At 60.4% G+C, this 16,143-nt stretch overlaps 1 protein-coding gene across 1 annotated transcript in view; it reads right to left on the reverse strand.

Moving 5' to 3' along the window:
* Positions 1-15,882, reverse strand: part of NTN3 (netrin 3) — a 34,353-nt gene extending 18,471 nt beyond the window's left edge. The window contains exons 1-2 of the mRNA XM_068147247.1: positions 14,889-15,882; positions 2,140-2,328 (exon numbers count right to left, since the gene is read on the reverse strand). Of these exons, the coding sequence (XP_068003348.1) occupies positions 2,140-2,328; positions 14,889-15,855 (1,156 nt within the window). The 5' untranslated portion in view covers positions 15,856-15,882. The remainder of the gene's footprint in view (positions 1-2,139; positions 2,329-14,888) is intronic.
* Between the last annotated feature and the right edge of the window lie 261 nt (positions 15,883-16,143).

The following is a 16,143-nucleotide window of genomic DNA, read 5'->3' on the forward strand; positions in this document are numbered from 1 at the left end:
GCTGGGGACCCTCCAAGGTCAAGCTGCAGCTTGATGGCTTGGAGCCAGCATGGCTCCTGGCCAGCTCAGAGACAAGCCACCCTGTCTGCAGGCACTGGGAGCCACAGTGCTCAGCATTGTCCCCAAAACAGGTCCCCAGAGCCACCCCACAGCTAAAACATACACCACGGGGTCCTATTCCACAGCAGGGAGGTGGAAAACCCCAGCAGCAGCTGGAGGGAGGGCAGGAAAACCACCATGAGCCATTTTGTGAAGCAGGTTGAACTCTTCCAAGTGTGTCTATGGCCCAGCCAACAGCACTGACAGCTCTCTAGCATGTTTAGGCCTGGGCCTTCTCCAGCCCCTGCCCAGCAGCTCTCCAAACATCAACCATGGAGACCATAACTGCAGCCACAGCAGGATCCTCCCGGGACAGACAGACATCCCAGGATCAGGCACTGACAGCCCTCAGTAGGGAGCACCAATTGCCTCTCCCCCACTGCCTAGGTGCTGCCTTGCTCCCAGGCAGCAGCCTGAGCAGCCCAGGTCCTTGTCAGGCTGAGGGACCTAGGGTGGTTCAGCCTGGAGAAGAGGAGAGCCTGCAGTGCTGGGCAGGGGGAGAGCCTGCAGTGCTGGGCAGGGGGAGAGCCTGCAGTGCTGGGCAGGGGGAAGCTGCAGTGTTGGGCAGGGGGAGAGCCTGCAGTGCTGGGCAGGGGAGAGCTACAGTGCAGAGCAGGGGGAGAGCCTGCAGTGCTGGGCAGGTTGAGAGCCTGCAGTGCTGGGCAGGGGGAGAGCCTGCAGTGCTGGGCAGGGGGAGAGCCTGCAGTGCTGGGCAGGGGGAGAGCCTGCAGTGCTGGGCAGGGGGGAGCTGCAGTGTTGGGCAGGGGAAGAGCCTGCAGTGCTGGGCAGGGGGAGAGCCTGCAGTGCTGGGCAGGGGGAGAGCCTGCAGTGCTGGGCAGGGGAGAGCCTGCAGTGCTGGGCAGGGGAAGAGCCTGCAGTGCTGGGCAGGGGAAGAGCCTGCAGTGCTGGGCAGGGGAAGAGCCTGCAGTGCTGGCAGGGGGAGAGCCTGCAGTGCTGGGCAGGTTGAGAGGCTGCAGTGCTGGGCAGGTTGAGAGCCTGCAGTGCTGGGCAGGTTGAGAGGCTGCAGTGCTGGGCAGGTTGAGAGGCTGCAGTGCTGGGCAGGGGGAGAGCCTGCAGTGCTGGGCAGGGGGAAGAGCCTGCAGTGCTGGGCAGGGGGAGAGCCTGCAGTGCTGGGCAGGGGGAGAGCCTGCAGTGCTGGGCAGGTTGAGAGCCTGCAGTGCTGGGCAGGTTGAGAGCCTGCAGTGCTGGGCAGGTTGAGAGCCTGCAGTGTGGGGCAGGTTGAGAGCCTGCAGTGCTGGGCAGGTTGAGAGGCTGCAGTGCTGGGCAGGTTGAGAGGCTGCAGTGCTGGGCAGGGGGAGAGCCTGCAGCGCTGGGCAGGTTGAGAGGCTGCAGTGCTGGGCAGGGGGAGAGCCTGCAGTGCTGGGCAGGGGGAGAGGCTGCAGTGCAGGGCAGGTTGAGAGCCTGCAGTGCTGGGCAGGGGGAGAGGCTGCAGCGCTGGGCAGATTGAGAGGCTGCAGTGTGGGGCAGGTTGAGAGGCTGCAGTGCTCGGCAGGGGGAGAGCCTGCAGTGCTGGGCAGGTTGAGAGGCTGCAGTGTGGGGCAGGTTGAGAGGCTGCAGTGCTGGGCAGGGGGAGAGGCTGCAGTGCTGGGCAGGTTGAGAGGCTGCAGTGTGGGGCAGGTTGAGAGGCTGCAGTGTGGGGCAGGTTGAGAGGCTGCAGTGCTGGGCAGGGGAGAGGCTGCAGCGCTGGGCAGGGGGGAGCTGCAGTGCAGAGCAGGTTGAGAGGCTGCAGCGCTGGGCAGGGGGAGAGCCTGCAGTGCAGAGCAGGTTGAGAGGCTGCAGCGCTGGGCAGGGGAGAGGCTGCAGAGCTGAGCAGGTTGAGAGGCTGCAGTGCTGGGCAGGGGGAGAGGCTGCAGTGCTGGGCAGGGGGGAGCTGCAGTGCAGGGCAGGTTGAGAGGCTGCAGCGCTGGGCAGGGGGAGAGCCTGCAGTGTTGGGCAGGGGGGAGCTGCAGCGCTGGGCAGGGGGCAGCCACAGCGCAGGGCAGGGGGGAGCCGCAGTGCAGGGGGGGAGCCGCAGCTCACCTTTGCAGGCCTTGCGGTCGGTGATGGCCTTGCTGAGGTCGCGGTAGAAGCCCTCCCTGCAGTAGTGGCAGTGCCTGCCGGCGGTGTTGTGGCGGCAGTTGAGGCAGACGCCGCCGCTGCGCCGCCCCGACAGCTTGTACAGCTCCATGTTGAAGCGGCACCGCCGCGCGTGCAGGTTGCAGTTGCAGGCTGCAAGAGAGGGAAGAAGGAGGGAGGGAGGTGAGAGGCTGGGGTGGGCTGCAGCTGCCCCACTGCCCCCCACTGCTGCAGAGGATCTCAGAAGCAGGGAATGGAATGGAATGGAATGGAATGGAATGGAATGGAATGGAATGGAATGGGATGGGATGGGATGGGATGGGATGGAATGGGATGGGATGGAGTAGAGTAGAGTAGAGTAGAGTAGAGTAGAGTAGAGTAGAATAGAATAGAATAGAATAGAATAGAATAGAATAGAATAGAATAGAATAGAATAGAATAGAATAGAATAGAATAGAATTAACCAGGTTGGAAAAGACCTCAGAGATCACCAAGTCCAACCTCTCACCCAGCACCATCTGATCAACTCAACCATGGCACCAAGGGCCTCAGCCAGGCTCTTCCTAAACACCTCCACCAACACATTGGGCAGCACATCCCAGTGGAGAATCAGAGAATGTTAGGGATCAGAAGGGACCTCCCAAAATCATCCAGTCCAATACCCCTGCCAGAGCAGGGTCACCCAGGTCACACAGGAACACAACCAGGCACAGTTTGAACATCTCCAGAGAGGGAGACTCCACAGCCCCCCTAGACAGCCTGCTCCAGGCCTCTGTCATCCTCACACTGAGAAGAAATTCTTCCTCCTGTTTCCATGGCACTTCCTCTGCCTCGGCTTCCACCACTGCCCCTTGTGCTGGCATTGGGCATCACCCAGCAGAGCCTGGCTCCAGCCTCTGGGCACTCACCCTGCACAGCTTTATCAACATCAATGAGGTCACCCTCAGGCTTCTCCTCTCCAAGCTACAGAGCCCTCAGCTCCCTCCTCGTAAGGAAGCTGTTCCACTCCCTTCATCATTTCTGTGGCTCTCTGCTGGAGTCTCTCAAGCAGGTCCCTGAGGTCCTTCTTGACCTGAGGAGCCCAGAACTGGACACAATATTCCAGATGTGGCCTCACCAGGCCATGGCTGGCCCCAGTGTGCCATCCAGATGTGCAGCATCCACTGGCCCAAGGGGCTGGTGCCAGGAGGTTGGGGCAGAGGAGAAAGGGCACGTGTAGGGAGAGGGCACTGCTCAGCTGAAGGCAGACAAGTGTGGGATAGAGGAGCAGGGGTCAAGGGCTTGGCAACACCAGCTGGGCACCTGCAGCCCTGTTGGCACCCCTCTGCCTTCCCTAGCAGCTGGCTTTGGTGACAGAACCTGGCAGGCCTTGCAGCAGGACCTCCTGCCCTGTGCCAGGGATGTGACAGCCTCACAGGCTGTGTGTCCTGCAGCCTCACAGGCTGTCAGACTCAACCACTCAGCCTCCAGACTCCTTATATCAAAGGTTCTACCCCATGTACACCCACAAAGGTGCCCAGAGAGGAGATGGGTGCACACACACACACCACTGTGAGAGGGCACAAAGGTGCTTGGACACACACAGCAGCTCATGTGCACACCAACACCTACACCTGGGCATGAACACACAGTGAGGGGCACCCCAACATCCACACACCAAGGCATCTGCACACAGGTGTGTGCAACAGGCTGCCCAGGGGAGTGGTGGGGTGCCCAGCCTGGAGGTGGTGCTGAGGGAGGTGGTGCAGTGGCAGTGGCTCAGCAGCAGTGTTGGGGTTGTGAGCCCTGGGTGAGTGCTTGGACTCGAGGGTCTCAGAGGTCTCTTCCAAGCTGCACAGTTGTGTGGTTCTATGTGCACAGCAAACATCCAGTGGTGCACTTGAGTGTGCACTCACCAGGAGGTGCACACAGATGTGCCTCTGGTGGCCCTCTGGGGATAGGATGAGGGGCAATGGGTTGAAGCTAGAGCAAGGTCCTTGGGACATGAGGAGGATGTTCTCCACAGTGAGGGTGGGGAGACACTGCAACAGGTTGCCCAGGGAGGTTGTGGATGTTTCCTCCCTGGAGGTACTCAAAGCCAGCTTGGATGAGGCCCTGGACATCTTGGGCTGGTGGGAGGTGTCACAGAATCACCAAGGTTGGAAGAGACCTCAAAGATCATCAAGTCCAAGCTGTCACCACAGACCTCATGACTAAACCATGGCACCAAGTGCCACATCCAATCCCCACTTGAACACTTGAACACCTCCAGGGATGGGGACTCCACCACCTCCCTGGGCAGCACATCCCAGTGGCCAATCTCTCTTGCTGGGAAGAACTTTCTCCTCACCTCCAGCCTAAACTTCCCATGGTACAGCTTGAGACTGTGCCCTCTCTGTGCTGGTTGCTTGAGAGAAGAGACCAGCTCCCTCCTGGCTACAACCATCCTTCAGGTAGTTGTAGACAGCAATAAAGTCTCCCTGCCCATGTGAGGGGGTTGGAGCTGGATGATCTTGAAGGTCCCTTCCAACCCAAACCAGTCTGTGACTATGACTCCATGCTGACACCTGGGAGCCTTCAGGTTCACAACCACTCATGGGTGTGCACACACAGCCTGCCCCCCACCCCCCTCTCTGGTGCCAGACAGCCCTGTGTGCCCCCATGAGCCCAGGGCACACCCAGTCCTCTCACCAGCCCCAGGACCCAGGCAGCCCCCACCAGACTCCACGTGTGGGAGATGAAAAGGCAAAGCCAAGGCTGCTGCTGCTGCTGCTGAGGGCTCTGGCACAGGGATAATGGGAACAAGATTTCCTCTGGCTCCCCAGCCCGGCCCCCTCCCCAGCCCAGCCCCCTCCCCAGCCCTTGCACTGAGCCTGGGTGAGAGTTTTTCCAGGCATGCTGTGAAATTCATTAAGGTGTCAGCCCAGCTGTAAGTGCTGGGGCCTGGCTTGGCAGCTGGTGAAGTTGCCTCCCCTTGGCAGCAGCCTCAGCCCACGCGGATCAAACGTGCCCTCGCCCACCCCACCGCTGCAGCCTGGGGGACGTGGAGGGAAGACAGCCAGAGCAGACCCCAGCCCCCAGAAAGAGCCCTTGTGGAGCAGGCTGGGAGAGCTGGGGCTGTTCAGCCTGGAGAAGAGAAGGCTGCAGGGAGACCTCAGAGCAGCCTCCCGGTACCTGAAGGGGCTCCAGGAGAGCTGGGGTGGGGGGGACTGTTTAGAAGGGGTTGGAGTGACAGGATGAGGGACAATGGTTTGAAACTGGAGCAGGGCAAGGGTTAGTTTGGACATCAGGAGGAAGTTCTGCACAGTGAGGGTGGTGAGACACTGGAACAGGCTGCCCAGAGAGGTGCTTCAGGCCCCATCCCTGCAGAGATTCAAGATCAGACTCCATGTGGCCATGAGCAGCCTGATCTAGTTGGAGTGTCCCTGCTGAGTGCAGGGGGGGACATGAGATGAGCTTTGAGGGTCTCTTCCCACCCAATGCAATCTGTGACTGTGAAGCAGGTGAGTGAAAGGTTGGTGCTGGCACCACATGATCCTACCCTGAGCTCCCCTGTGCATGAGACCAGTGTAAAAATCCCATGGCAGGCATCAAAACACCCCCTGGGAGGGTGGGACCTGCTTCTTTGAGGATTGTTTTGGTCATTTTTGGTTTTCCCTGGTGCTGGTGAAAAGTAGGGACTGTGGAGGTAAACTGTGACACAGGGCTCAGAACTGGGCTGTGGCACCTTGGAGGGAGAACAGCAAATGCAGACTGGAGCAGCTCTGGGAGCAGCAAAGGCTGAGAGCCCTGGGGCTGAGAGCCTGCAGAAGAGCAGCCCCAGAGGGCAGCTGAGCAATGCTCAGCAAGAGCTAAAGGAGCTGTGGGGGGCAGGAGGCTGGGGCCAGGCTCTGCTGAGTGCTGCCCAGGGCCAGCAGAAGGGACAGCAAGGGGCAGAAAGTGTCAGGCAGGAGGTTGGAGCTGAGCAGGAGGAGAAAGTTGTTTGGTGTGAGGCTGCTGGAGGCCTGGAGCAGGCTGCCCAGAGAGGTTGTGGAGTCTCCTGGGGTGGAGAGCTTCCAACCCCCCCGGGCACTGTGCTGCTGGGCAGGGTGCTGGGGGTGCCCTGCTGGAACAGGGCTTGGGCTGGGGGAGCTCCAGAGCTGCCTTCCAGCCTCACCCTGCTGGGGTTCTGTGACATACAGCCCATGGTCCCTGGCAGCCCAGGATACTGCTGTGAAAGGGACACTGCTGTGGCAGGCATGCCAATGCTCAGCCAGGCTTTGCTGGAGCCAGGAGATAGGTAGTGAAGAACCCTGACATCCAGGCTGCTCTTGCACTCACCAGATAAAGGGCCAGGGACCAGCCAGGGTGGCTCATGCCACCAAGCTGAGGCACTTGTGTGTAACTGAGCAAAGGAGGGGGGGTTCAGTGGCCTCAAGTACTCCCTGGTACCAGCAAATGCCAGTGAGGTGACCCCAAAAGGCAGCTTTGCTGTCCCACTGGGAGTGCTTGAGGCTGCCCCCACGAGTCCCTGGCATCCTGTGGGCACTGAGAGGGGATGGCAGCCCAGAGGGGATGTGGGTGGGCAGTGGAGGAGAAAGGTCAGGTAAATTATTCGCTGCTCTTGGCGTGTCCCTCTCTGCCTCCAGTTTAATTGGTGACAGAGTAACTGGCCAGGACCTTCCCACAGCATCACCAGCCCTGCTGTGGGCTGGGGCCCTCCTGGCTGCCATGTCCCCATCATGGGGCCCCCTTCCCTGGGAACCTGCCACAAGTCCTCCCAGAAGCCACCTTTTGGGGACAAACCTCCTCTTGCTGCCCAGCACCTAGCAGAGCCAGAGAGGTGATTCTGCCACTTTGCTCTGCTCTGCTGAGACCTCACCTGCAGGGCTGTGTCCAGCTCTGGATCCCTCGATACAGGAAGGACCTGGACCTGATGGAGAGGGTCCAGAGGAGGGCCACAAAAATGATCAGGGGGTTGGAGCTCCTCTGCTACAAGGCTGAGGGAGCTGGGGATGTTCAGCCTGGAGAAGGCTTCAGGAAGACCTAATAGCAGCCTGCCAGTACCTGAAGGGAACTACAAGAGGGATGGAGAGAGGCTGTTTGCAAAGGCCTGCAGGGACAGGCCCAGGGGCAATGGCTTCAACTAGGGCAGAGCAGATTGAGCTTGGATGTGAGGAACAAGTTCTGCAGCAGGAGGCTGCTGGAGCACTGCAGCAGGTTGCCCAGGGAGGTGGCTGAGGCTCCAGCCCTGGAGATATGGAATGGAATGGAATGGAATGGAATGGAATGGAATGGAATAGAATAGACAAGGTTGGAAGAGACCTTTGTGATCATCGCGTCCAACCTATCATCCAACACCATCTAATCAACTAACCCATGGCACCAAGCACCCCATCAAGCCTCCTCCTAAACACCTCCAGTGATGGTGACTCCACCACCTGGACATGGCCATGGGCAACCTGATCTAGTGGAGGATGTCCCTGCTGACTGCAATGGGGTTGGCCTGATGAGCTTTGGAGCTCCCTTCCAGCCTGGAGCATTCTGTGACTCTCTGATCGTCCTCTCTGCCCGCAGGCAGCGACGCTGCCCACCGCGAGCTGCTGCTCAACAAACTGCTGCCATCTCAGCAGGTGCCAAGCTGAGGCTGTGGAGCAATCCTGCTCAGGCAACACGGGGTGGGGGTGGGAGGACCTGGCTGGGCTTGACCACGCTGGGGCAGGTGGCTGTCCCCTGCTCGTGGCTGGGGTCACAGCAGCAGACGTGACCGGCCCCGCGCCCTCCCGGCGCAGCCACCCAGCACTAATGGGGGCAGGCAGGGCCCCCCCCCGGCCCAGCTCAATGCTCACAGTGTTCCTGGCTTGCAGGCTCTGTCGGCCTCCTGTTAATCACTAATTAGAGGCTTGAATGTTCCCTGCTGTTCAGGGGGTATTAATAAGCATTTAATTACACAGTTTGGGGCTAATTAGGTGGCGGCTCGCTTCCGCTCCTGTGCAGCCTGCCCCATTAAACAATCATATGATCAATTAAACAATCACAAGATCTAATAATGTGCAATAATAGACTAATTAAACACCCACACCTTGCAGTGGATCAACCTTCTGTCCCCTTTCCTTGATGGGGTTTGAACCCCTGCCCAGGCCTCGGCCACAGCGGCTTCTCCTCTGGGATGCTGTAGATGGAGGAGCCTGGAGAGGTGGCATGAAGGGGGCTTGGGGCAGGCACCTGGCACAGGATGGGCAGCACCATGCACTGGGGCACACATGTGGCGGGAGATGGAGATGGAGATGGAGCTGGCAGGGCAGGAATGGGGCTCCCCACCCCTAAAAGTTCCCTGGGAATAATTAGGGAAGGGAAGGCAGCTGGCTCAGTGAAACCCTAGAGCTGCTGCTGCTGCCAACCCACAGCAGATTGGAGCTACGCCCCTGCTTTGGCTGGAGGAGAGCTCAGGCAGGATGGGGCTGCACCTCCACCCCAGGAAAGGGAACTGAGGCCAGACTGGTAGGAGTTGGAAGGGACCTCCAAAGATCATCCAACCAAACCCCCTGCCAGAGCAGGGGCACCCAGGGCAGGTCACACAGGGACACATCCTGGTGGGTCTCAAAAGCTTCTAGAGATGGTGACTCCACCAACTCTCTGGGCAGCCTGCTCCAGGGCTCTGCCACCCTTGTTAGTCAAGAAGTTCCTCCTCATGTTTAGATGGAGCTTCCCATGGTCGAGTTTGTGCTCATTGCCTCTTGTCCTGCCACTGGGGAGCACTGAGAAGAGTCTGGCCCCATCCTCCTGACACCCACCCCTTAGGGACTCCCTCAGTCTCCTCTTCTCCAGGCTAACCAGCCACAGCTCTCAGCCTCTCCTTAAGTGAGAGATGTTCCAGTCCCCTCAGCACCTTAGTGGCCCTCATCTTAGCTTCCCTCCTGTCCACACCAACCCTCCATCATGGGAAGGTGTCCCTAGAGAGGGGGAGGGGCTTGTACCTCTGCCTCTAAACAACAGGAGAAGAACCAGAAGCAGAGAGTCTTCCATGAGGTGCTGTGAGCTGAGAACAAGGCTGTGAGGGGCAAAGCTGTGCCACTCCAGCCTCATCCTGGGGGCAGCAGGACTCAGGATGTTCAGTCAGTGCTCATCTCCTCCACCACTGTGACTGCCTCCCCCCTCCACCCCAGATGCACTGGGATGCTGCACCCCAGGGGGAGCAGGTGCCCAGGCAGGGGTGGCAGGGGGATGCTGCCCTCTTGTCCACCTGCAAAAGGCATCACCTACCCCTCACCCACCCCTGCTCTCCCTGTAGCAAGTGTTGCTGGGAACCTGCTGGTATCCAGCACAGCCTTGGGGGAGACAGTGAGGGGTACCCCACTGTGGGGGCTGCAGCAAGGGAAGGGGCTGCAGATGCTACAGCCAAACACCACCAGCAGCAGGGATCCTGCTCCCTGGGGTAAAACAGCCTGGGGCAGCTCGCTGGGAGATTCCCAAGATAATTTTTCCATGGGAAGCACTGAGATAGAAAAAAGAAAGGAAACATGAACAGGAGTCATAGAATCACAGAATGGTTTGGGTTGGAAAAGCCCTTCCAGAGCAGCCAGGCCAACATCAACCCAACCCCACCATGTCCCCAAGTGCCATGGTCCCAAGTGCCATGGCCACAGGGTTCTGCAACCCCTCCAGCCATGGGGACTCCACCACCTCCCTGGGCAGCCTCTGCCAGGCCCTGACCACTCTGGCACCAAAGACATTTGGCCTCCTCTCCAACCTAAGCCTCCCCTGGCACAGTTTCAGGCCATTGCCTCTCCTTCTCTCCCCTGAGCCTAGGGAGCAGAGCCCAAGCCCCAGCTGGCTGCAGCCTCCTCTCAGGGAGCTGCAGAGAGCAAGGAGGTCTCCCTCAGCCTCCTCTTCCCCAGGCTCAACACCCCCAGCTCCCTCAGCTGCTCCTCCCCAGCCCTCTTCTCCAGACCCTTCCCCAACTCTCTTGCCCTTCTCTGGCCCTGCTCCAGCTCCTCAATGTGCTTCTTGAAGTGAGGAGCCCAAAACTGACCCCAGGATTCGAGGTGCAGCCCATAGCAGAGGACACAGGGGGAGCAGATGGGATCCCCCCCTACATCCCATTGCACTCCAGGGATGGGTGTTTCCAGGCTTTGGCATCCCAGCTGGGTCACCAGAGGTCCCCCCCCCAGCACCGAGCCGAGCGAGCAGCAGCCAGCGAGGTCTTCTCGGGAGCGCGCAGTCCCTTCCCCGCCGAGCGCCCCGGATCAAAGCGCTCCCTGCGCATTCTGCCGGTGCTCCGGGAGCGCTCCCGCCGCGGCGGCCACAATGGGAACAAGAGCTCCCGCATTCCCAGCCACTGCATCCATTACTTCCAGTGGCTGCCCTCTGCTAATCCGCTTCCCCCGGGGCCGGGGCTCTGGGGACAGCCTGCCGAGGGGTGACCGAGCTGCCCCCCGCCTGGGCAGGCAGGGACCAGCGGCGCAGGTGGGAAGGAGAGGGCAGGGAGGTTGGGACTGGGTGATCCCCGAGGCCCCTTCCAACCCTAACAATTCTACGATTCTAGGGGGCACCCTGCTGCATCACCTGGGGGGGCAGGAGTTTGGCCATCCTGCTCCTGCTGGGCACTCTGCTGGCATTGCCCTTCACTGAGCCTGCCCTGGGGACACACAGATGGGGACAGGTCTCTCTCTCTCTCTCTCCCCTGTCCTTCTCTTTTCCTCCTTTGGAGCAGGGCACATCAGGGCGCACACAGAGCATTCCAGTGCTGGCAGGGCAAACTCCCCACGGGACACACAGCCTTTTTTGGGATCCCAGCAGAGCCTCCTGTGCCCAGGGGCTGATGGCATCCTTCTCTAACCACCTGGCATGGGGCCACAGACCCTGCAGCACAGTGCTGGCACCGTGCCCTTGTGCCAAGCCAGCAGCATGGCAGACCCACTGTTGCCACCCTGGCTGTGACAGTCCCAAGCCTTGCTGCTTGCCAAAGTCACACTGATCCCTGCAACACTGCAGCTCAGCAACGTCCCCACAAATGTCATGGCCACCCCATGGCTGCTGTGGTGGGGTCATGCCAACCTCAGACCTCACTTATCACTGGGCTGCTTCATCTCAGCATTTCCCTGCCCCAGCCAGAGGCAGGAATTCTTGTGATGGAAGAAAAGTTTGTGCTCATCCTTGGGCTGCCTGGATGGATGTCCCAGCAGCATGACATGGGACAGGCCAGGTCTGTCCCCAGAGCTGGCACAGGCTCCCAGGCACTGGAGGGGACCAAACCACCATGCAGGGCACTGGGCAGCACAGAGCCAAGAGGTGACATCCCAGCATAACCTGGAGCTGTGCCAGCCCCATGGCTCCACCCAGATCCACTTTATGGAATCACAGAATCCTGGAATTGTTTGGGTTGGAAAAGCCCTCCCAGGGTCATCCAGTCCCACATCAACCCAACCCCACCATGGCCACTAAACCCTGTCCTCAAGAGCCATGGCCACAGGGTTCTGGAACACCTCCAGGCATGGGGACTCCACCACCTCCCTGGGCAGCCTCTGCCAGGCCCTGACCACTCTTGCAGCAAAGGGAGCAGAGCCCAAGCCCCAGCTGGCTGCAGCCTCCTCCCAGGGAGCTGCAGAGGGCAAGGAGGTCTCACTCAGCCTCCTCTTCTCCAGGCTCAACACCCCCAGCTCCCTCAGCTGCTCCTCCCCAGCCCTCTTCTCCAGACCCTTCCCCAGCTCTCTTGCCCTTCTCTGGCCCTGCTCCAGCTTCTCAATGTCCATCTTGGAAAGAGGGGGACAAAACTGAACCCAGCACTCAAGCTGCAGCCTTCCCAGCCCAGAGGCACAATCCCTGCCCTGCTCCTGCTGCCACCCCACTGCTGCTCCAGCCCAGGCTGCTGCTGCCCTTCTTGCCCCCCTGGGCACCCCCTGGCTCCTCTCCAGCTGCTGGCACCCAACACTCCCAGGGCCTTCTCTGCTGGGCACTTTGCAGCCACTCTGCCCCCAGCCTGGAGCCTTCCTGGGGTGGTTGTGACCCAAGGGCAGAAGCCAGCAGGTTTAACAGTCCCCAGCCCTGACCCTCAGCCAGCACTGCGCTGCCCAGCTCCTGAATCCAGCCACCCTCCTCCTCCCCCCTCCCCAGCCACAGGTGACAGCATCGCCATCGGCACCAGGGCTCCCCGGGCACAGGACAGATTCCACAAGCCCGCAGCCCCCGGGGCTGAGCAAAGGGAACTTCCCGGGCGGCCTCTCCTTTTAATTGGTGCTAATTGGTGCGGCTGTTGGTGCGGGCTGGGGAGGTGGCTTTGTTGAAAGGCAGCCTGGGGAAGGCCGGGGGAGCTAATCCAGCTTTCAGGCGCTAAGCCCTTTGGAGGCGGCTGATGGAGAAGCTCTTTCAGGTCCCTTCAGAGAGGGCACAAAGCCCGAGAGGGGAAAGCGAGAAAGAAGGGGAGCAAAGCACCGGGCAGCACTTTCACACGCAGCTGGGGAAGGGGCTTTGTGAGAGGGGCTTGTCGGGGGAGGGGGAGTCTTGAAGGGAGCGTGCTGTGCCCCTGTCTCCTCTGCTCCCCCTCCACTACCTTCGCAGCCCCATCTGGCCAAAGGGTGGTGAAGCTGGGGGCAGGGATGCCCTGCAGAGTGGGACCTGCCCCCTGCCACGGACAAGGAGGATAGGTCTGCAGATGCTCCCTCGCAATGAGCGCCCTCTGGTTTAACCCCTTCTGTGCCGGCAGCGTTGCCATGCTGCGGGGCTCAGTGGAGGGACAGATGTGGCGTGTGGGGGAGGCCACAGGGGAGCCAGCCCTTCGGTCACGGTCCTCCTCTGGTCCCAGGGGGTCTCCCTCGGTTCACCCACCAGCTAGAGCCCTGCTTTGCCTGACCTGGAGGCAGCAGCCCCAGGCAAGGTGCAGAGCTGAGGGGTGGCTTTCTGCTCTTTGCTCCAAACCTCATCTTGCTGAGCCCAAAGAGCTGGCAGCTTCCCACAGGATGTGGAGTGCTGGGAGGCATCAGCTGCAGAGCTTGCTTTGGGTCTGCTGCCTTTCCAGCCACTCTCAGGAGAAACCCAGGGTGACATGAGCACATTAGAGCCAGCAGCTGAGACCTCAACAAGACATTGATCACTGATACCAACAAGTCCCTCTGACCTCTGGCACTTCCTCTGAGCCTTTCAGGGGCTGATTAATGGGTACAGCTTCCCCTTGTCCCCATCCTCCTGCCACCTCCTGGGGCCCAGGCTCTGGTCCAGGAGAAGGAAGAGCCTGATCCTCCTTCTCCTAAAGCTGCAGGGGGCTCTGGCATCTCCCAGCCCCACCCCAAATCAAGGCAAAAAAGCAAAAACCTCCAGCAGAATCCCCCCAGAAACTTGCAAGGAGGACAGCCAGGCCATGCCAGTTGGAAATCATAGAATCAATAAGGTTGGAAAAGACTTCAGAGATCATCCAGTCCAAGCTGTCACCCAACACCTCCTGACAACTAAACCATGGCTCCAAGTGCCACATCCAATCCCCTCTTGAACACCTCCAGGGATGGGGACTCCACCACCTCCCTGGGCAGCACATTCCAATGGCTAACAACTCTCTCTGTGAAGAACTTTCTCCTCACCTCCAGCCTAAAGTGTTTTGTTCCAATGACATTTTCAAAGGATGGAAACCTTTGCAAGGCCAAACAAGGTAAAACCACTGTGCCAAGCACCATTCCCAGACCCATGGTGAACTGGGGTATCTCAAGGGCTACCTTCACCCCTGGCAGGTTCTGTTGCCTCCTCCCTGCCCCAAAGCACACCTCAAAGGAGACCTCCATGATTGCCAGTCCTGGGCCAGAGAGAGCTGGTTTGCTGCCTAAGGGAAATGATGGCAGCACAGGCATCCAGTGAGGGTGGCAGAGCCCTGGAGCAGGCTGCCCAGAGAGGTTGTGGAGTCTCCTTCTCTGGAGGCTTTCAAAACCCACCTGGGTGCATTCCTATGTGGACTAGCCTGGGTGATCCTGCTTTGGCAGGGGGGGCAGTGCACTCGATGATCTCTGGAGGTCCCTTCCAAGCTCTGACATTCTGTGATCTCACACCAAGATTGGCTGCCCAGCTGGAAGACACCAGTGGTGTTCAGAGCCTTTGGGTGCTTTGGCTCACGGTCAAACCACTGCCCCTTTGGAAGGGCACCCACAGCAGAGACAAGGCAGCTGCCTGAGCCTTCCCCAAACTTCCAGGTGAGAGGGATGCTCCTTGGCATCTCAGGACGAGCACGCTCAGCTGGGTTGGACGAGACCTCCATAATCATCAAGTCCAACTGATCACCCAACCCTAACCAATCAACCAGACCATGGCACTAAGTGCCTCATCCAGCCTTTTCTTAAACACCTCCAGGGATGCTGACCTCACCACCACCCTGGGCAGCACATTCCAGTGGCCAATTACTCTTTCTGGGAAGAGCTTCTTTCTAAGATCAAGCCTAAACTTCCCTTGGCACAGCTCAAGAGTGTGTCCTCTTGTTCTGCTGCTGGGTGCCTGGGAGAAGAGCCCAACCCCCACCTGGCTACAACCTCCCTTCAGGTAGTTGTGGACAGCAAGAAGGTCTCCCCTGAGCCTCCTCTTCTGCAGGCTAAGCAACCCCAGCTCCTTCAGCCTCTCCCCATCACCCATTTGAGGCTTTCCACCCCAGAGAAAACAAAACAAAACACAACCAACCAAAAAAACAGCCCCAAAGACCCCAAAGCATCGGCATCTCAGCTTGCTCAGTCACTGCAAGCATTTCCAAAGCCCCCTCCCCCCCAAACATTTCCACCCCCCCTTACCCAGGCACTCGTTGGCTTCGCGGGCGCTGGCCCGCTGCCAGGGCCGGTCGTAGTGGAAGGGCTTGCAGCGGTCGCACTCGGGTCCCTCGGTGTTGTGCTTGCAGTCGCAGACCAGCTTCTGCTCCTTGTCGCGGAGGCAGCGCGCAGCGTGGCCGTTGCACTTGCAGCGCCCGCCCACCTGCAGCTCCCCCACCGCGTAGTAATAGGGCGTCGAGCCGGTGCCTCCCTCCTCCTCGCCGCCCTCCCGGCCGCCCAGCTCACGGAAGAGGTGCGGCCGGCTGAACACCACGCGGATGTCGGTGGCCGTCACCCAGTCCTGCAGCACGGGGCTGCTGTCGAAGTCCTGGGCGGAGGGCCGCCCGTCGAGGGTGCTGAAGGCGATGAGCCCGCCCGTCAGCGGGTAGAGGTCGGTGAGGCCGTCGGTGCAGAGGGCCTCCTGCTCGTTCTGCTTGGTGACGGTGGCTTTGCTGGGCTTGCCGTAGATCTTGCGGCACTGGGAGGAGTAGTACTGGTAGGGCACCCAGGTCTTGCCGTAGTCCATGGACTTGAGGATGGCGGTGGACTCGGGCCGGGGCGAGCAGAACTGCAGGCTGACGTAGACCACCTCGAACTTCTTGCCCAGGGAGAGGGTGAGGGTGACGTTGTGGGGCGAGTGGTGGAAGGTCTCGGAGCGCCAGCAGGTCATGTTGGAGGCGGTGTTGAGGTCGGTCAGGTAGGCGGGGGGGTGGGCGCGGCGGGGGTCGGAGGCGTCGCAGTGCCGCGTCGGGGGCTTCCCGCAGGTGCTGGAGGCTTGCACCTCCTTCCCGAAGGCGGCGTTGACGAACTCGGGGATGCAGCGGCGAGGGGCCCCGTTCTCGTCGTAGCAAGGGTCTGGGGGGGTCTGCTGGGCCACGAAGGGGTTCACCGTTTGGGAGAGGCCCAGCATAGTGGTGGTGAGGAGCAGGCGCAGGAGCTGCAGGACCTCCATCCTCCCGGGGCGAGGGCAGGGGCTCCTCCCTGGGGGGAGAGCAAAGAGAGTGAATGGCAGCGGCAGCCCCACCCGGAGCAGCGTGGCCGTGGCACAGCCCACGTGGGGAGGCTGGTAAGGGATGGGGAACACCTTCACCTCTGGCCCTTGACCTGTGCCCAACCTTCCCATGCCACATCTATTACGGCACCCTGGAAGCAGGGCAGGGAGGTGATTGCTTTGCTCTGCCTTACCCACACCAGTCCCTTGCCACGCAGCAGCAGCAGTGAAATGCCACAGGAAATGGTG

Source organism: Melanerpes formicivorus, unplaced genomic scaffold (assembly GCF_026170545.1).
Source record: "Melanerpes formicivorus ecotype bairdi unplaced genomic scaffold, bMelFor1.0.p_v2 SCAF_14, whole genome shotgun sequence".
NCBI classification, from domain to species: domain Eukaryota; kingdom Metazoa; phylum Chordata; class Aves; order Piciformes; family Picidae; genus Melanerpes; species Melanerpes formicivorus.